The sequence below is a fragment of the Labrus bergylta genome, chromosome 19 (genome assembly GCF_963930695.1).
Source record: "Labrus bergylta chromosome 19, fLabBer1.1, whole genome shotgun sequence".
In the NCBI taxonomy this organism is placed as follows: domain Eukaryota; kingdom Metazoa; phylum Chordata; class Actinopteri; order Labriformes; family Labridae; genus Labrus; species Labrus bergylta.
The window spans coordinates 25,166,621-25,187,134 of NC_089213.1; the positions used below are offsets into that span (position 1 = coordinate 25,166,621).

A 20,514-nucleotide genomic window follows, 5' to 3' on the forward strand; every position below is an offset into this window, starting at 1 on the left:
CTCACAAAATAAAAGCTTTTCAACCAAAATGAAAAATCAAACTGAAAAATTTGACTTCAGAAAAATGTAAGTCACATATATATATATAACGTTTTATTTCATTCCCCTTTAAACAAATACCACAGTGATAAAGAAAATACACGTCATGTGATCCACAGTAAATTGTACCAGGCCACAAAGAATAAAGGAAACAATTCAACAGATAAAGACAGCTGCTGTGCTGTATGTGTTTTTTTAAACTAGTGTTTTTTTTAAAAGCCAAAGAAAAAGTCAGTCTGGACCATAGTTACTCTAATCCCGCTATTAAGTGCTCAATTAGGCAACACATTTATCAATTTCCTTTCATCATCTTTAAAAGCACAATAATTAAAATAAGGCTTTCAAACACAGATTTGGCAAAGGCATTTTTAGTGGTAAATGCTTGGAAGTGAAATATTTCCTATCTGTAACAAACACTCTGCATTGCCTTGTACTGCCCATAGATGACCACAATATGAACATTTAAACCATGCTCTTTGAGGCCCCGGTCAACTCCTTCCACAACTCCAATCAGAATTTGATCCTTTATCCCTGTAAGGCTTTTCCCACTCTCAACAACAGACTATTAAAAAATCGGGATTATCCACAGCCAAATACAACAAGAAAACTTACACTTAGGTTCAGTGCATTCAGAGAGCAACGTTATTGCTTTATTCCCTGACTTCAAATCAGCTGGTGACTGTGATAGAAAGAGTTTCAAGCGAGGATGCTGGCTAGATTTTTTGCACACAGATGTCGAAGAATCAAAAGGAGGACGATCATCAGACTCACGCATCGATAAAAAACAAACCCTCACGTGTCACTTTTAATAATGTATACGCCCCCCCAAAAAAACGTAAATTACCTGCAAAGTGTCTGAATATTACGTTAAAATCAAGAGATGAACCAATTACAATTTATGCGGTCGATTTAGGTTTCCTCAAAGCCAGCTGCCGATTCTGATTTTCTTTCTTTAGAGAACAATTAACACCAATATCACATTTTTTGTAACTTCTCCTTACTGAAAATTCAATTAATTAATTGAAAATTATTTTCATATTTAAAAAACAAAACACTGTTAATAAACTTCTAAACTGCACCGGGTTAAATGACTTCCTGTCCACACACACACTGCTCTCCTCCTCTTTGTTTCACTTCATCAGCAGATTGTTTCATTAAATAACCCAAAAAAACACAACCACAGAGATTTCATCTGTTTCCACATGTGATCTGTTTTTCAGCACCTGAGTCACATGAGAACGAGGCTTGATGTTAATTAGCTACATGGTGCATCAACGTTTGGTAATGTTAGTCAATTACATCGTGTACTAAGAGCTGTGCTTTCTAAAACAGGAGAGCTCTTAAAAAAAAAAACCCCTCTCTGCTCGTGTGTGAATCTGAGATCAGCACAGATAGATTCAGATGTAACCTCTTCGTCTTTTTGATATCGGCTACACTACATCAGTTTCCATTCATCTGTTTATGTGCACATTTTCTTCAACTGCCGCATCCGACTGAAGAGTTAGTGCCATCAGCTGATCATCAGACTGATACTGGTCCTAAAAAACATAGAACAAAAATTGTCAAATCGCTGAAATCTTTAAGATTTAAACCTCAACCACCCACTACTCTGTGTCCTACAACCTCTGAATGTCCTTCACAGTGTTGTGGCATCAAACAACACACTTATTTAAAAATGGTATTTAACCAAAGTGATGCTGTATCACCCTGACAGCCACAGTAAGGCAAAATAATACAAGTGTCTTTTATAATCATTAATGCACTGTTCTCTAAGGCAAAGCATCTGCAGCGCTCAGTGAAAGACTAACGCAGCAACAGAAAGACAGCAAATTAAGGATTGGACAGGTTGTCCTGTGATAAAGTTAACAGGAAGACGTATTACTCCAGAGTCCATTCTTGGCACCTGGGCGGTGCTGCTGGAGCGGAAACATTCAGGACTTCAGTTCTGAGTTCACATTGTATCGTTTTGGAAGCCGGGAAATGATCAGACAAAACTGCAGGAAATATTCCTCCAAAAAAACAAAAAAAAAAAGAAGGCAGAAACCAGTCTGTTGGTGTTGTTCCTCAGACGTTTATCAAGTGCTTCTCGTCAAGTTGCTGCTGCTTAGTTTGAGGTTTTTTCTCCTTGTAGCACTTTTTCTGTACAGCTACACCTCATTCATTTCAGTCAGCCTCAAGATGTCACAAAAATATATAATGGAAAGATTTTTTTTTTTTTTAAACATCATATTTGTACAATGTGATAGCTTACAGAAAAACACCCTGAAGTATCAATAAATGAATTATTCATAAAGGAAAGAATATGTAGAAGTGATCAAAAGGAGTTCATGCTCATTGAGGTCCAGCAGACCAAGTTGAAGTCCACAGCAGCAGAGCTCAGCTCCCTTTCCAGCTTTCACACGATGTACTGGTACAAGTCCGCCTTGCCGTGGTCGGGTGTCGCAAAAGGGCTCAGCCAGGCTATAGAGAACGGATGGCCGAACACCACCTTCATATTCATCCATTTAGACCTTTTGGCCCAACGACGCTCCTCCTTTTTTAGTTGTTCGATACCCTGCAGAGACAGGATGCAAGACACAGGAGAGAAGATGTGAGTCCATGGATGAAAACAAAAAACAAGAATACTTGTTTAAATAAACTTGTTTTCAAGGATACATTTCAGCATATGATGAACCTGATGTTCAAACTTAAAGCTCCTGAGAGGAACTTTCTGTTGGGGTCAATTTTGGCGCCCCCTGTGGACAAACTGGTACCTTTCATATTTCTGATGAGTTATTCTAGTTCACCTGCAAGTAGTGTTTTTATGAAAACAAATCTCGTCCTGCTTTCCGTAGACAGTAAAATGTTTCAGTCACAAAGAAAATTTCTGTAACATGATCGTCTGGCATCAAAAATACATCAAGCATTGAAGATAACGATATTGAAATGCGAAAGCAAACGTGTTTATAAAAAAAATGCTTCCTTCAGTTCTGTTTTTCACAAAGCGACCCACAACAACGCCTCTGATTTCTGCACTCTGCTGCCCCTCTCTTTCTCTCTCTCATTTTCTTTGTGTCTGCTCTTTTGAATGTCTTAATCAGCAGTACAGTACGCTCTTCCAAAGAAACTCCACTCCTGTTTGATTTGGTCCTCACAGCGGGAGAGCTTCCTGTAGAGGAGGATTGTTGTGAATGACGTAGTGTACCGAGCAGATCAAAACTGATGTGTGGGCTGCTGAATGAAGAGGGCACCACTTACAACCTTTAAAACAGCAGCTTAAGATATATAGAAAGTAATATAACCCCATACTTTAATTAGTTCAATTTTGAGAAGTGAAGTGACCTACCAGGGAAGGTGAGAGCCAGTGCAACACATTTTCTACATACCTGTTCAGGAGGCTTAAAGGTGGCTGATGCAATATTTCACTAAACCCAAGAGTCAGACAACAGTAACAGGTGCACATCAGGACTTCTTTTTAACTCACCGTCTCGTCGGAGCAGATGGAGTGGACCTGGGTCCCAAACATGACTGCAGTGAAGATTAGAAAGAGGAGACCCTCGAAGCAGAGCAGGATGAGGAGGATGACGGTGGCTGGTGGGGAGAAGTTACTGCACTCTGGAGAGGGAGGTAGAACGGAGAGAGAAAGATTTGTTACCTGTGTTAAATCATATACGGTCTTTATTAACATCTATATATCATTGTAAATTAGGATGGTGGTAAAACAATCTAAGGTCAACTGTAAAGTAAGCAGCCACCGCAGCAGCTCATCACTTACTTGTCCAGTCTTCCTCGAAGCAGAAAACAAAATGGAAAGCCACCATGAGGAGTGAATGGAGGGATATAAGAGCAATATACATCTGGAGAGAACAGAAGAGAGGGACATAGAACAGATTCAGTGTTACCTTAATATTATTTGCTTTGTATTTTCAATGAGCGTAGTGATTGACCAACATTTTCATAACTAAGAGTTCATCTGTAAAGAATGCATTATAACACTTACATTGTACACATTTACTTAAAGGTCTCATATTATCCTCCTCTTCAACCAGTGTAAATAAGTCTCAGAGCTCCTCAAAACATGTGTGTGAAGTTTCTTGTTCTAAATCCACTCTGATCCTGTGTTTGATCATGTCTATAAACCCCTCTATTTCAGCCCTGCTCAGAACAGGCTGTTTCTGTGTCTGTACCTTTAAATATGTAAATGAGCTGTGTCTGACCACACCCCCGCTCTAGAAGGGCTTGGGTGTACTCGGGCTTTCTCGCTCCATGTCCTATTGTTTACGGTGAGAAGGCAGACTCAGAGGGCAGAACAAACACCTAGCTGTGGGAGTGTCACCCATCTGTGGAGGGGTTACTGCCCTTTGTGATGTCATGAAGGGAAAATCTCCAAACGGCCTGTTTGAGCACACATTTTCTGAAAAGTGGAGCAGGCAGAAGACGGAGAGGATGGACTTTTCTCATCATTGGGGGTTTCATAGATAGACTAGGGACTCATATTAGTGTTAGAAAAACACAGTAAAGTGTGTTTTACATAATATGTGACCTTTAGATGCGTTTGATTCTCTCTTTTGTCACCTGAAACTCTTGGATGTGTTTTTCAGTTTCATCATGTGCTTTATTTACTCGTTCATTATGGCTTATTACGGCTCCGGTAGTCTAAAGACTCACCGTGAACAGCACAAAGTATTTCTGGTTGCTCTCTCCCACACAGTTGTTCACCCAGGGACAGTGGTGGTCCATCTTCTTGATGCAGCGTTTACACACACTGTGGACACACACATTTATTAAATAGAAAATGAAGATTACAGACAAACCACGACATTCTGCAGCTGCAAAAGAAGAACAATCAGAGTATTTGTAACTATTAGGACAATTAATCCAAACAGAAAAAGACTTGAAGCAGGGTAATTCACTTCACTGTTGACTGGTTGCTCTCAGTCATGGTGGACAGACTTTTTGGGTTTGTGTGTCAGGAGGTTATTCATCTCACAGAGTTGCAGCTGGTTGACAACACAGGTAAAGTCTGACCACTCATGATCAATCTTCAGAAAGTCGGACCACAACCTGTGTGATTTGTTTATGCTATTTCTAATCAGGAATCTTTTTCTAAAACAGTTATGATCCAATATCAAAAAAAACAAAACCACAATGTACTAAGTTTTGACAGTTTTGTAAACTTTTCCTTTTTTCAAATCTGATTTTGAAATGTGTAAACAACCTCGCTACAAAAACAATCTGTCAGCTGGTAAACAAACTACAGAACTACATTTGGTCAGTCATCGTTATTAATAAGAGGAACACACACCTGTGAAACACATAAACAACCTGATTAAAAAAAAAACTGACAGAGTTCAAGGTATTTAAGACACGAGTAAAACTGTGAGCAGTGATTATTTCCTCTTAAAAACCTTATTTGACGGTTTGTCCTTATTTTAATGCAGTTTATAATGTCTGTATTTGTTTAGTATCCCTATTTCTGTATTTCTTTAAGTCAAATGCTTCAGTTTAAATTTGTTTAGTATCCCTAGTTCTGTATTTCTTTAAGTCTAATGCTTCAGTTTAAATCCTAAAAGCCGAGCCAGGGACAGGGGTTGTAAATCAGTTGTTTTTGTGCTTTTCATGCCATGAGATCCCCAGGAAACCACTGAGCAGTCACAGGGGGAACTCCTTATTATCAAGCTGAGAGGTCTGCAGGGAAATGCTACGCAGCTACTGAACAAAAACACATATGAGAGTTGGAGAGGCTAGCTTCCTCTGTGCAGACTTCAGTGGGAATACTCTACCCCCTTCAGACACACTGCTTAATGTTCACAGGGGGGCGCTGTGTGTACCTGCAGTGGTGAGCTCTGTCAGGCTTGATGCTGCAGCACTTTGGACATTTGTACACCACCTGTCCGGGTTTGAGCTGCAGGCTTTCAATGAATTCTTTGGTAGCATTCCCTTTAGGCACAGCTCCCTGAGAGAGAGAGAGAGAGGGGGGGGGGGGGGAGGGGGGGCAGAAAAAATGATGAATTATCAATATACTGTTCAATAGAGACATCAATAAACTCCTACTACTACAAAAGTGTAGTTTCTGTTACTGTTGTCTTTTCACTGCCTTCTCTATCAAGAAAAGTAAGATTTGTCTTTAAAGGTCAAAGTTCAAAGTCAAAAACTACCAATATAAACAATACAAAATTTGAATCAAAGCAGGATCATGCTTCTAGTGAGTCCCTGGTTAATAATGTTAAACTAGAATGAACCTGTTTTCCCTCTGATGTCACACTCAGGGTTAGATTCTCAAATGCTGTTTCGTTGTGTTTCTGAAAACAAAAAACAACTTCTAATTTCCCCGCTTCTTTATGATCCAGAAACTAAGAAGACGAAAAGTCCTAAAAGAACATCAGGCCATATTTCAGGGATATCTCATGACAGACTGTTAGACTAAATGTTAGCAATCAACATAATAACATTATTCTTTGAATCTACATGAAAAACAACATCCTGTCCAATGGCAGCTTAAATTATTCATGTAGTGTAGTGTAGATAGTGTATGCTAATATTAGATTTTGAGTCATTTCATCTTGATATACGACCTTTTATCCCTCTGGATCTTCACTATTTATTGTATTTCAGTTGCTGACTGTTCAGGACGCGGTGAAATGATGACTTCTAGTTGCATCCACTGTGTGTTCACAACTTGCAACCAGTAAGACCTTATAAAAGCTTCCCACCCGGAGTGAGACGTCACATTAAAATTACCCATTTGGCCTCGACCCGTTTTGTCTCAGAGTCCCAGAAACAAGCCCACACTGAAGCCACATCCTGTCCCTGCTTTGTTGTTTGTCTGTTAGCCTGTGATGGTTTGAGTAAACACTGATTTCTTTAAGTAAACGGATCATGTTGCTGGATAAAAAAAGAGAGGTAATAATACTAGAATATGAGCCATGCATCTCCAAAAGCTACTATTATCTATCTGTCTAAAGAGTGTTTATACAACAGTATGACTTACTGGGTCTGTGCACATGGCCTTGGCGTGAGAGGCCAAGGCGAGGAAAGCGAGGCCGTTGAACAGCACCCCGTTGAAGAGGCTGTAAAAGAGGTTTTTGGTGGGCAGCAGCATGACGAACACCACCACAAACTCGGCGTAGAAGACCAGGAGCCAGGTGATGACGCCACACACGATGCCACAGCCGTCGCGGATGAACCACATGGTGCCGGAGCCCGTGCGGGGTGGAGGAGGGGCGCAGTGCTCGGGCTTCAGGTATCCGGCTTGCCGCTCGATGTCCCTGGTGCGGTGCGCCGGGCTCTTCATCCTACAACGACTCAGGCCGCATACTGTGAGGTGAGAGGACGAGGGGGGAGCAGAAAGGAATAAGGTGAAGGAGTTTAGTGAGGGAAGGTATCGGCCAACGGATGCAACTAAAATTAGATAAACTTCAATTGTTTCGATTTGATAAAAAGAAAAGCTTGAAAATACAGAAAAAAATCCTGTCTGTCTGTCTCCCTGTCTGTCTGACTTCGGTCCCACAACAGTTCTAATAATGAGTAGGGGTGGGACATCAAATCAATATCAATACATCATCGTTCTGACTCGTGTCATAGTGGTGGGCGATATAACGATCTTAGCTCGTGAAGGATTTTAACATGCTGACGATCTGCCAAAGCAGGGAGATCGTAGAACCGCACCGACACAGACGCGTCTCCACCCCCTCCCCCCTTCTGCTCCACCGCGGTGAAAACGAAAACGAAACTTAAAACTTAAGTCCGCAAAAACCACTCCATATGATATTTCTACTGATAGTTTTCCAAACTGACACGGCGTGATCAACAGTTAACTTATTCGCAGCAGCCAGGTGAGCGTGAGTAACCATGGTGACTGTCTGTCTGTCAATCAACCAAGTCCCGCCCCCTCTATGAATTAAACTCTTCTGTCAGTAAAACTTACTTTGACCATTTGTCACAGAATGAACACCTCCTGTATTATGTTTGATTATATATAAACAAAACTAAAGTTAGTCCAATGATGTCGTAAAAAACAACAAAGGCTGCAGAGCCTGTATGAAGCTACAGCTGTAGGAACTCTGCAGGGCTAAATAGAACAGAAACACAAGAACTTGAAGTCTACATGTTTTTAAATGAATGCATCACTGCGTGAAATTGTCCCTGATGAACATAAAAAGAGGACACATAACTAAATCATAATTTCAAAGTGGTGAGGAAAACCTTCAAATTGTGCATAAATATTGATCAAATAAGTTTGGTTGAACTGGTCAGTAACTTACAAATTTGTCTAAAGATCAGTATGAAAAAAATCGTGATAAAATCATGATATGATATTTTTCCCCATATCGCCCACCTCTATCGTGTCATACAATTATTGAATCACTGGTGCCTCATATTGATCATTTCCCTGCCAAGTGAACCCACGGTCAGTACTTCATGACTCCTCAGGATGGCGCTTATGAGATGAATGAGGGTGACAACGTTAACAGAAATGAATTCTGAAGAAGAAGTGGACAGTGGGATAAGAGAATATGAAGATGTTGGGTTAATGTCAGACAGCGGTAAGAGATGAAGCATGACCAGAGGTAAAAGAATACTCAGATATCCTAATGTAATACATCATCGTTATCATGGGCCTGTGTTACCCTGCCATCCCCCTACTGACTGTGAGTTTGACTTTAAAGAGGATTTCTTTAAAACAGGCCTTACATTTTTGTGCAGATAAGAATTAAACAGCTTATTGGCTGTACAAGGCCAGACCTGTGAGCCCTTCTTCTCACTGAAAGCTGAACGTAAAGTGAGTGAAACCAGATTGCTTGGACATTCCTGAGGATTCAATCAGTCTATTAGGCTTTCCTCAGCTATAGCTTAATCCCACTTTTATGTCCAGTTTAATAAGGGCTTGGTCAACGACCCCGGCAGTTAAGCACTACTCCCTTGAGAGCAGGAGTTTAATTAGATTGAAAATGATCATGAGCCCTTCTACAGCACGTTCTCCAGGACATTAATCAACATCATTTCTACATTAAACTAACACGTTCCATGGTCAATTACACCTTAAAGACCAGACCAATTACCAGACCTCTTTCTCCACATAACACACCCACCTGACCTCTGACTCACACTAAGCTCCACCTGTTGAGGAGCACAGAGACTAAAGCGGTGCCTCCTATTGGCAGATTATTCACTTCTCTTTCCTCTAAAATCCTTTCAACCTGTCTCAATCATTTCTCACAAATAGTTTGGGTTTTCTTTTTGTATTACTGTCATTTCAGTTGGATCCTAAAACCAATTGGTTCAGATTGAAATCTCTAAACTATTCAATAGATTTTAATTCAAATGAACACCACTGGGTTTTAAAGATTTACTTCCAGGACAGTGGATAGAGTCAGACATTGGGGTGAGAGAGAGAGTGGGGACGGACTTGCAGGAAAGAAGCCACAGGGCGGATTTAAAACTGCGCTGTCCGCTTGGAGGACTACAGCCTCTGTACATGGGGCGCACACATCCACTAGGCCACGTCGCCCCGGACACCACAGATTATGATTGATTTATTGTCTGAAATGTGTCTTGCATCACAGCAGCTCCATTTGCAACAGAAAAATGAAAGACAAGATACAAACATTTTACACGACCTTCAAACAACAAACACATATTCAGAGGCCTTCAGTGTACTGAGATTCAGCTCCATATTGAGTTTTAGGATTGACTGCTTCAGTCTGACATTATAACATGGGAACCTGTTTCTCAGGTCAAAGTTCATATTGACTGTTCAGGGCATGGTAGGTGTCTGAGACTTTGCTGTTATCCAGCCTTAACATGTCTGCCTAAGAGGCTGTGTTAGCAACAATTTAGCTATTAAGACTTAGCATCATACAACTCAATGAACTGCGATATTGTTGTTATGAACAGCAACACGCTGTTAACTTGAAGACACCTGTATGTTTCATCGGTCTGTGTTCCTTGTGTTTACATAAACAACATGTGCTTATTTCTACCTGACCACGTTTGGGTTTTTGCATTTGAGTATGAATGTCAAAAAGCTTAACATAGACTGAAACTGCTAACAATCAGTCAGCAGAAATGGCAGCAGGGACTTTATGAAATAAAACTCATATTATGTATTTGGGACCAAATGATGCAGCATCAAACATCATAACAGTTCTACACTGAAGTGTTTATGTGTCCTTCATTAGCATGCTAACAGTCTGAAGTGTCTGAACATGATACCAGCCAATTATCATCGAGTACCACCATTGTTAGTATCTTAGGGCGCGGCCCCACTGGCCATCCGTACCGTGCCCAAGCATGATTCAACGCTAAAGTCCAGTTCGTTTGGTCAGTGTGACCGTGCCCTAAGTTACAGTACAGTCTGATAGAGACACGAGGCTGATGAGTCATGATTGGGTTTTCTTCTTGAAAAAAAAGTCACATACGTTTGACCTCTGAGGACGATGTAGCAACAATACAGAACTGATGCAGCAACCACTACAAATATAGCCTTTTCTGTTTGACAATATGGAAAACAAAACAAATACGGAGATAACAAGGATTGTTACTTACTACATGGGAAATAGAACATGGGAAAGAGAAGATAGTAAATCATTGGAGTCAGCCATGTTTCAATGGCAGTCAAACAAGGAAGTCATTCGACAAAGGGGTAATGGTTTATTGATGATAGCTCTTAAATCCTTTAGTCCTGAACATCCTGAATTTATCCATCCATGTGACTGTACCCATGGCAGCAATCAGGCTCTATTGTCACTGCCCAACAGACCTGTAGTGTTGCTTAATATGTAAATTATATAACTTGAAACTTGTCCAGGAGGACGTATGAGCGACTCAGGCTCTGTTTGTGTGCTCCTGACCCTTTGACCACTCGTGTCATCACACACAGCAGGAGTGCAGCAGGAGGTCAGGTTGGAGGTTTGCTCAGTCTGTGGGTATCACTTTCACTACAAGTCTGGGATTACTGAACCACCTGGCTCGAAGGACTGGAGCTCAAGTCTTTCCATTCAAATCTTCTTAATACACTTCTACTTTACAGCGAAAGGAAACTTTCAGACGACTGTAGCTCATGTGTTATCTTTTCTTTCATTTAGTGAAAGAGCACAGCTGTTAACCTCTGTTTCTCTTCTTTATTCTACTTTTACATCGATCATAATGCAACTAAAAACAGCAACAACAGAAATATGACTAAACTTCCATGGCAATAAACCGAATACTGAATCTTTATACCGCTGCTCAAGACAAAGAAAAGTGAACACATCACCCCAGATCCTGGATCCCTCTTTCTCATTTGATTTTCTTTTTATTATGAAATACTTTTAAGCCTCTGTTATTCTTTTATTCAGGGGTTGCCATCCTCCTAAAATGAATTAAACTTAGCGGAAAGTGTCTTCTGAAAGGTGATAGAGACGAGGACATCGTTTTGTTTTAGTGAGCAGAATGAATCTTCTGATTATTTTTCTGGATCAATCTTATAGTCAATGAAACAAATGCAACAAAAAGTGGATCACAATCACCCACGAGCATGTTCAAACTGCACTCGGTGGGTTTTTCATATTTGACAAAAATAAATAAGCAGGAAGGGGAAATATGAATGAAATTATTAATAGATTTTGAAGTTACAACACAGATGCATACTGAGTCACTTTAGCAACCCAACTTGATATGTTTCTTGCAACCTGACAAACTTGAAATGATTCCACTATGATCTTTACCTGAGATGATGAACTGTTTCATTACTTACAGTTGTACTATAAAAAAATGAATGGATGGCATTGCTTGAGTACACCGTTTTCAAGGTAAGATGTTTTGATAAAGAGCAACACTTCATAGGTTTTAACAATAAGGATAGATCTATGTGCTCTTTAGCAGGACTCCCTGGAGTCTGTCTTCATGCCACATTGACCTCTAATGGATCCGTAAAGAACAAGTTATCTTACAATTACCCATGGGGCCTGTTCAGGTGTGATATCAATGCAAGGAAATACTGAATGAACTTCCAGAAAGTGCTTAATCTTTAAACAAACAACAACAAAAAAGACCAGGAAGTAACTATGCCATCTGAAGCAGGATACCTCAGGATATCTGGATTTACGTCACTTAATAGCTGATAATAGTCAGTAAACATTTATATCAAGTTAAAGTAACGCTCCTGTTAGTTCAAATAAAAACCTACCTCGCCCTCTCCTGGCGTCTCAAAAGTTTCTTGAAGTCCTGGTGTAGTTTCTGGTCGTAGTGAATTAAAACGCTCCAGACCGTCTCATCCGCCGCTCTGTCAGTTAGCTCTATCCCAGCTAACCTCACTGATCCTCGGGCAGCAGCTCTCCACAGCTGCGCGGCACCGCTCCAACTTTCACTGCTGCCTCGGTTTCGACGATTTGTTAATTCGCCGAAATTATGCTAAGTGTGCTAAACACAACAAAGACGGACCGAGCCCTTTTTAAAACAGGCCGATACCCAACTATTCTGGTGCTTCCGCCTCTTAGATCCAGAAAGCTTTGCGGGGAACAGGACAACACAGCGCAGAGCCAACCAGGAAGTCCGACACTCTCCCTCTGTGTGGCGGGCGACTGTGCCCTGAGAAGAGTCTGTCAGACGAGTGTGCTCTGAGGGAAGTGTGTTAGGCGAGTGTGCCCTGATAGCAGTCTGTCAGGCATCACTTTCGCTCAGTCTATGCAAGGCATAATCATTATTAACAATTACTTTATTAACATTAGGTCAATGACCGTATTCAGTTAAAGTCCCATCAACGAAAACGTATGCGAGGGAAAATCGCACTTCATTTTGTACTTGCTTAATAAAGTTTCTCGGTGACTATCTACAAAAATAATTCTGGTTTAAAGTTATTTCCTGAATCCTTGAAATTAATTAGCCTAACCAAAAACATGTAAATTCAAGTCCGAAAAAGAAATTGTACAGTAGCATAACTTAAGAGCATAAAATGCATTTTATCAGCAAATATCATGTCCGCTGGCTGAATAAGACTTGCCTGGAATGCTAAACGCTGGACAAAAATGTGTGTATTTTTTTTTAAACAATTAGAACTAATAAAAGAAATCCAGTCTGACTGTGATAAAAACTTAAATATTAGTGCATTACAATTCAAAAGTGAAGAAGAAACCACAAAAGATCAATTTAAATACTAACTTAAAGAGAGTTACACACCATAAAAGTAACTGACCCTTATCAGGCAACACCATGTGTCATTTTAATTTAATTTGTCTCAATTTCAATGTTTTTTTCTTCGGTACGCTCTTTCTTGCACGCTGAGGTTATTAAATCGAGACATAAGTGAACACAGTGGGCAAATTCAAACGCTCCTTTTTTTTTTTTTATTCGTCGTCTGATGATGACGACATAAGGTAGCGACTCACTCACATGCAGGCGGTTCAACAACATGGCTACAGTACAAGTTAGCGAGGCGGAAAAGGTGTATATTTTACACGGTATTCGGGTATGTAACTACCTTGATAATTTCGATAAACACCAAGACGGACATTTACTCTGTGTAACGCTAGAAAGAAAGCTGCCCTACTGTTTCCTATGTCTGATACTGTAATGTTGTTTACATCAGGATGACTTACGGGTGGATGGAAGAGGCTGTGAGGACTACAGACACATGGAAATAGAGACTGATGTGGTGTCAAACACGGACGGCTCGGCTAAAATCACACTGGTAATGTAGAAGTCCTCCATGTTGGCTCATGTTGTCTTCACACGAAGAAGACTATTGGTACACACTCGTTACCTTGGCAACACATGTTAGTATGGTTCTACTTCATCTCTGTATATTATTGTAATACTGTAAAACTACCTTTATTAACCATCTGTTACATAATCACGTGTTTACTATCAAGCTCATCTCAGCATGTTTGCACTGTTTAGCCTTGTTTAGTGTTTATTTAATGTTGTACTTTTTGTACGCTGAAAGCACAGTTCAACGAAGCCAAATTCCTTGTGTGTGTAAGCATACAGGGCCAATAAATCTGATTCTGATTCTAACGTAAAGAAAGATGACTGATCAACTGTTCTCTTGTGTTTTTCTTTCAGGGGCACACCGCGGTTCTAGTTGGGGTTAAAGCTGAAATTGGAAAACCAAGACCTCTGGTCCCAAACGAAGGCTATTTGGAGTTCTTTGTGGATTGGTATGTATTGTACACATAATGACTTCTGTATAAACAGAGGTTTATTTTGTATATATTTTGCTACCAAACCAGTCACACTTACCAGCTCCTGTCAGGGACCAACATTTTATGTAAATGGAAAAATGGACTTGAGCTTATATAGCACTTTTCTAGTGTTCCGACTACTCAAAGCGCTTTTACACCGCAGGTCACACCTACACATTCACACCCTTTCACACACTGATGGTAGTGATCGCTATGTAGTATCATCAGAAGTAACTAATCCCATTCATACACCACCACTGAAGCAGTGGGAGCAATCACACTGCTTCAGACATCGGACATGTTGCCCAGCTGGGGATTGAACCGTCAACTTTCCGGTTGAGAGGCGACAACTCTACCAAGTGAGCCACAGCTGTTATGTACAACACAACATTATATAATACTGACACTACATATTACTACATGTGCATTTTTCAGGAACATCAATTGAAACAATAATACTAAGACACAGACTGTGTCTGTCTTTATTATTATTTTAATAATATTTACGAAAACGTCCAGTATGAATATTATCAGTGTAAAATGCTGTCAGTGTAGATTACCTTTAAATAATCAGTAGTGGTAATTTTTTTACACCACTGTGGACAATCTCACAATGAAATGTAACACATAGTTAAACACCATTTGCTACCTTACATGCTACAAGCACTCAACTGCCCACATACACACATATGCCTGTGCAAATAATAGAATAATATTGAGGTGAGACATAAAAAAAGAAATGTAATTTTATTTGTTCAGAACATTTCATACAAATGTAAACTCAATGTGCTATACAGAAGAAAACATATAAACCAACACTTTACAAAGAAGAAGTGCATTTTACAAGTTATGTTGAACCAATCAAAAGTCTGATTTCAATTTATTGAGATTTTATTGCACCTTACTAACATTACTTTTAATAAGTACAATTTAACTCATTATACTGTTGAAATTACTCTAAATGAAATCACATTTTCAATTGCTTTTGACAAAAACTTGTTTTAAAAACCAAAATAAATATTGGTTTTCATGGTTCCCAAAGGTAAAGATTGCTTCCTTGGTAATAGGTCCTACGTTTTTGTCATGTGTTGATGTATACCCTGCCACTAGGAGGAACTGTTGAATCATCTCTGGTCTTATTTTAAACACATCCAGGTTAGGTAAGTTACAAAAAAAAAAAATCATAAAAAAAGCACAACCATTCTTTCACCAGTTCAGCCAACGCCACCCCTGAGTTTGAGGGCAGAGGAGGTGAGGAGCTTGGCACAGAGCTGAGTAATACTCTCTACAAAGTCTTCAACAACAAACACAGTGTGGACCTGAAGAGCCTCAGCATCAGTGCAGGAGAGCACTGCTGGGTCCTCTATGTGGATGTGCTGGTGAGTGGCAGCATGAAGTCATGTCTTGTTAAACTTTCTAAATCCTGTGTATTTTCTCTGTCCCTTTTGAATAATGTAGAAGAATAAATAACAATAAAATATTATGTAATAATCCTTTCCCCTCCAGCTTTTGTCTGTTTGGATCACATATGAACTCTGTATTAACATGTGGTTATAGTAATGGCCCATGTGGGTCATACACACTTTGGACATTTTTCTCTTGTTGATAAAGACGTGTAGTAAAGAACAAGAAATGCAGAATTACACAATTCAGTATATTTTATGGGGGTAGGTAAGGAGGTCTGTGAAATACAGATTGTCTTCGCAAATAGTTTCTGAGCAGGAATAACTCAAGCAGCACATTTCGTCCTTGTGTATATAGTTCAGTTCTCCTCACTAAGGTAAAATCTCACACTGATATGTTCCCACAGCTCCTGCAGTGTGATGGAAACCTGTATGATGCCATTTCAATAGCTATCAAGGCAGCTCTCTTCAACACAAAGTAAGTAAAGCGCTCCAATGGTATTTGTCAAGGTCTTTAAAATGATCGATTGCTCAATGTGAAGGTCACATATCCTCCTCCTCTTCAGTGTAAATAAGTCTCAGAGCTCCTCAAAACATGTGTGTGAAGTTTCTTGTTCTAAATCCACTCTGATCCTGTATTTGATCATGTCTATAAACCCCTCTATTTCAGCCCTGCTCAGAACAGGCTGTTTCTGTGTCTGTACCTTTAAATATGTAAATGAGCTGTGTCTGACCACACCCCCCTCTCTAGAAGGGCTTGAGTGTACTCGGGCCGTATCTGAATTGCCAAGTACCTACTCAATCTTTCAGTACGCAGTACGTACTATCTGTGCTGCATACTGTTAGTACCTACTATTCAGTATGCACGCACAGTAGGCAGATATTTGTTCCTACTTCTTCTGATTCATTCAGTCAGGAAGTGACGTCATTTACGTTACCCGAACCGGCCGCATCCACCCGTTTTTTTTGTTTTTTTTGTTTAGGTTTATTCAAGAGGAGTAATGCGCATATACAGTCAGGTAAACAAAAAACAATATCACAATGTAAATCAAGTAAAAGGCAGATTAAATAACATGCAGTACATAAAGAAAAGAACAAATGAAAGACAGTAAGATACGGAATATAAAGTAAAATAAACCAATAAAGACACATTTAAATAGTGAAATCATTATTTAAATAGAGGGAGAACGGTTTTATAATAATGCAGATATTTGTTATATTTGCTGTTGTTAATTAAAAGTAGTGATTTCAGTCGGGACTTTAACTCTAGATTAAAAATTGATTCAATTAATCCACGCTCGTTTGTTTTGATTTGGAGGCGGACGTGACGTTACGATTTACGTTTAATTTTGCACAGCATTGTGGCTGGTAAAATACAACTCATTTCCTAAAAGCACGCATCCGATCCATACTGCATAAAACCCGGAAGTTAGTATCCATACTGAAATGTTCAGTATACTGAGGTGGACCCAAAAAATGCATACTGAATGACCATGAAAGTTCAGTATACTGAAACTCCATACTGAATAGTACGTACTGCCCACTGAACTGTGACAATTCGGAAAGGGCCTCGGTCTTTCTCGCTCCATGCCTTATTGTTTACGGTGAGAAGGCAGACTCAGAGGGCAGAACAAACACCTAGCTGTGGGAGTGTCACCCATCTGGTGGAGGGGTCACTGACCTTTGTGATGTCACAAAGGGAACATTTTCAAACGGCCTGTTTGAGCTCACATTAGTGAGCGTTCAAAAAACATGGTGAAAAGTATTTTGCATAATGTGTGACCTTTGAAAACTTCTATACATTCCTCTAATTGTCTTTATGACAGAATTCCCAGAGTGCACATATCATCTGACGACGAAGGAGGAAAGGAAATTGAGCTTTCGGATGATCCGTATGATTGCATGAGGCTCGATGTAGAAAACGTTCCTTGCATAGTGACGTTGTGTAAGGTAAGTACACTTTCTGAAAACCATTATTAGAGGGAAATTACATAGTGCTTGGCTCCCCCTTACATTGTGTTTTTTTTTTTCTCTGCAGGTGGGTCACAGGCACGTAGTGGATGCCACCCTGCAGGAGAAGGCCTGCTCTGTTGCCAGCCTTATCATCTCTGTCACACACAAGGGCACCGTCACCTGCACCAGGAAGGTGGGTGGAGGCAGCCTGGACCCAGAGAGCATCTATGAAATGACAGAGGTGAGTCCAGACCTCGTCCTCGGCCATCTGTTGTCCTGTCGACTCAAGTGAAGCTTTAGCAGAATTTTTCTTTTTCTTTCCAAAATTACAGACTTGATTTGAGCTTTATTAGAGGATCAATACAGTCTCTTTTCTGCAGCCATAATATCTTGTTAGCTGTTAGCCTGTTAGCTCAGTGTGACACAATGGAAAGAGCTAGCCCAGCGATGACCCAAAGCAACAAAACCTGCTTCTCTAAAAGTCATGTAGTTTGTGGTTCTTTTAACTGAGTATACAAGAGGGGCAGTTAAACCAGTAAAACAGCAGCAGTCCTTTTTCTTAGTTAAAGGCACACATATTTGGAAATCTGTGACCACTAAGTTACTGGTTTTATAGAGCACAGCATATTTTACTTATCTTTTACTCTTGTTTCTTTTTAGTTGTTATTTCAGTTCTAGTTCTTACTTCTTATTCTTAGTCATTATTATCAATCTGCTTAGTGTCTTTGTGTGCTTTACTGTTAGCTTTTATCCATCCTTGTAGCTGCCCGTCTATGTCTGCTGTGATTGATAGTTTTTATGTCTATTTTAGTGTTGTTGTATCGTGTGTTATTTCCTAAAAGCCTAAACTGGGATAAGGACTACAAATCTGACTCTGCTAAGTCTTATTTAGATGCATCGGTTGCACTTTAATTAGACGTGCCAATGCCTACATGTATTTTCCCTGACAAATAAACTAATACATAAATATAAACACACTGCTTTATTTAATTGGATTGATTTAAAGTGGCTCATTCTTTGCCACAGTTTGATAAGAGAATGATTTGTAAGAGGAAAGAGAAAAAACATAAATATAAAGATGACCAACAGGGTACCCCGTGCACAGCCAGCCTTTATTCTCAGGTGCTGGTTGGGTTACAGGATCATACAATTAAAAAACAAAAAGAAGGGGCACATACTGCTGGGCGAACTTGAGGAACACTCACAAGAAAAGTGACAGTAAAGTCATTTTCAGTCTGCCACAGGTTATTTATTCTTTTGTCCTAAACATAAAGGTGTTTGGACAAAAACCAAAAGGGAGATTAGATGTCTTATATCCTAAAGAAACAATCTCACACATGACTTTAGGTAGAAACAAGCAGTTTTCATAGAAGGGAGAAAAAAAACTTACACTTGTGAGTTATTTAGATTTTCTGGAGCAGGTGTGCAGATAATGTTGCTGAAAAATCTTGAGTTTTACAACTTTCTTAACATAAAGTACAGAGTTATATGTGTTAATACAGACTGAATCTGATACTGTGTGTGTAAGATTCTACATCATAAAGGTATTTACGTATTCTGTTGTCTCCAGGCAGGTAAACGGGTGGGGAAAGCTCTTCATGCTCCTCTTATGAAGCTTCTGCAGCAGGAAGAGAGTTTGGGAACCAAGCGACAGAAAGTTGGCTTCCTTGGTTAAATAACTACTGTGTCGTCAGTATGTGTGTTTGTACATGTATGCAGAATTTTCTAATAGAAATGTGAACTTCTAAATCCGTCTTGTATTTGAGGGTGTTTTTTTCATGAAGATATTCTGTAAAAATGATAAATGGACTTGAGCTTATATAACACTTTTCTAGTCTTTCTGACTCTTCACACCCACACATGTTCTTTCTGATGGTAGAGGCTGCTATGTAAAGTGTCCATTAGTATTAACCTTCTGGTTGAGAGACGACCGACTCTACCACTGAACCACAGCCGCCTCCTGTTCAGTCAGTGTAACCTAAAGTGATGTGATTAGAAAAGAAGTCCACACACCCTGAATATTATTGTTGAAAACAAACATAAAGATACTTTAGAATACAGCCTGGACCCTTAACATTACTGACTGCTATAATCTTAATCTAACTATTCTTTTGCAGGGTAACAAGGTGAGAAACACACCTCTAATATCAGCCTGCTGTCTAACTACAGGGTAGGAAGAGTGGATAGACACACCCCTGATATTATTGTGTAAGTAGAGAGTTGTGTTTACTTTATAATACAGGCTGCAACCCTAATATTTCTATGTAATAACAAGGGGAGAACAGTTGATACTTGAGATCAGTAATTTGTAAAATAAACAAACTGGCATGCTCAATACTTCCAAGTGTATATTTATTACAGTGCTGTCAAGACAGAAGTGAAAAATCGAGTCCAGACTCTGTGCGTCTGTTCTTTTTGCCACGTGTCAGTCGAGGATTGTGTCGAATGGAAATCTTACAGAAAGACCAGATGTGACTCTGGATCATTTCCACTCTTCCCTCAGACTGCTAGAGGGTGTGTGCTGACTGGTAGCAGGCGGGTCCAAAACAAAGTCCTTTTTATGGCTAAAACTCACACTGCATATTTTGAAAACTAAAAACGTATGCAGAGAACAGGTTGTTCATGGCTGGAATAAGGTGCCAAAAACACCTGGGAATATTTTTTTGTTTTTCCAAATGGCAACAGTCCTAAGGACTTCCCAAAAAAATTCAGGCAAAACTTTTCGAGAAAGAAAATATTTGCCATGTTTTTATAATGATGATGCTGTACCCCTTTTATTAGGCCATTTAAGCAATAAATGATTCACAGTTTGTGTATTTATTTTTGATATGTATGTTGTATTGTATCCACCTGTCTCACAGATCAGGTTTTTGTTAGTTCTGGCTATCCACATAAAGTTTTTGAAGCAAGATGAGCCTTCTCTCTTTTTGGAGAGAGAGAGAGAGAGAGAGAGAGAGAGAGAGTAGAGAGAGAGAGAG

At 39.7% G+C, this 20,514-nt stretch overlaps 2 protein-coding genes across 3 annotated transcripts; one reads left to right on the forward strand and one right to left on the reverse strand.

The window, feature by feature from the left end:
• Positions 1-71: 71 nt before the first annotated feature.
• On the reverse strand, positions 72-12,589 carry LOC109988671 (zinc finger DHHC-type palmitoyltransferase 3). Its single transcript, XM_020640228.3, has 7 exons — positions 12,188-12,589; positions 7,010-7,335; positions 5,850-5,974; positions 4,687-4,783; positions 3,794-3,875; positions 3,503-3,633; positions 72-2,593 (listed from the first exon to the last, which is right to left on the reverse strand). The coding sequence occupies exons 2-7, from the start codon at positions 7,310-7,312 to the stop codon at positions 2,435-2,437; spliced, it is 897 nt and encodes a 298-aa protein (XP_020495884.1). The 5' UTR covers positions 7,313-7,335; positions 12,188-12,589; the 3' UTR covers positions 72-2,434.
• Positions 12,590-13,320: 731 nt separating this feature from the next.
• On the forward strand, positions 13,321-20,346 carry exosc7 (exosome component 7). Of its 2 annotated transcripts, XM_020640241.3 has the most exons (8): positions 13,321-13,465; positions 13,586-13,687; positions 14,062-14,156; positions 15,394-15,559; positions 15,991-16,061; positions 17,410-17,533; positions 17,622-17,777; positions 19,107-20,346. In XM_020640241.3, the coding sequence occupies exons 1-8, from the start codon at positions 13,409-13,411 to the stop codon at positions 19,209-19,211; spliced, it is 876 nt and encodes a 291-aa protein (XP_020495897.1). In that variant the 5' UTR covers positions 13,321-13,408; the 3' UTR covers positions 19,212-20,346. The 2 variants fall into 2 exon arrangements, with proteins under 2 accessions (XP_020495897.1, XP_065803995.1); XM_065947923.1 differs by lacking the exon at positions 13,321-13,465 and having other exon boundaries at positions 13,632-13,772.
• The last annotated feature ends 168 nt before the right edge of the window (positions 20,347-20,514 follow it).

What these genes read in the sequence shown, in the direction of transcription:
- exosc7 (XM_020640241.3), top strand. Translation starts at nt 13,409, where the DNA reads ATGGCTACAGTACAAGTTAGCGAGGCGGAAAAGGTGTATATTTTACAC. An exon ending in TCCTCTATGTGGATGTGCTG is followed by an intron (nt 15,560 to 15,990) that starts GTGAGTGGCAGC and finishes ATGTTCCCACAG; the next exon opens with CTCCTGCAGTGTGATGGAAA. An exon ending in GCAGCTCTCTTCAACACAAA is followed by an intron (nt 16,062 to 17,409) that starts GTAAGTAAAGCG and finishes TCTTTATGACAG; the next exon opens with AATTCCCAGAGTGCACATAT.
- LOC109988671 (XM_020640228.3), bottom strand. Translation starts at nt 7,312, where the DNA reads ATGAAGAGCCCGGCGCACCGCACCAGGGACATCGAGCGGCAAGCCGGA. An exon ending in AGGCCATGTGCACAGACCCA is followed by an intron (nt 5,975 to 7,009) that starts GTAAGTCATACT and finishes TCTCTCTCTCAG; the next exon opens with GGAGCTGTGCCTAAAGGGAA. An exon ending in CCATCTGCTCCGACGAGACG is followed by an intron (nt 2,594 to 3,502) that starts GTGAGTTAAAAA and finishes CTGTCTCTGCAG; the next exon opens with GGTATCGAACAACTAAAAAA.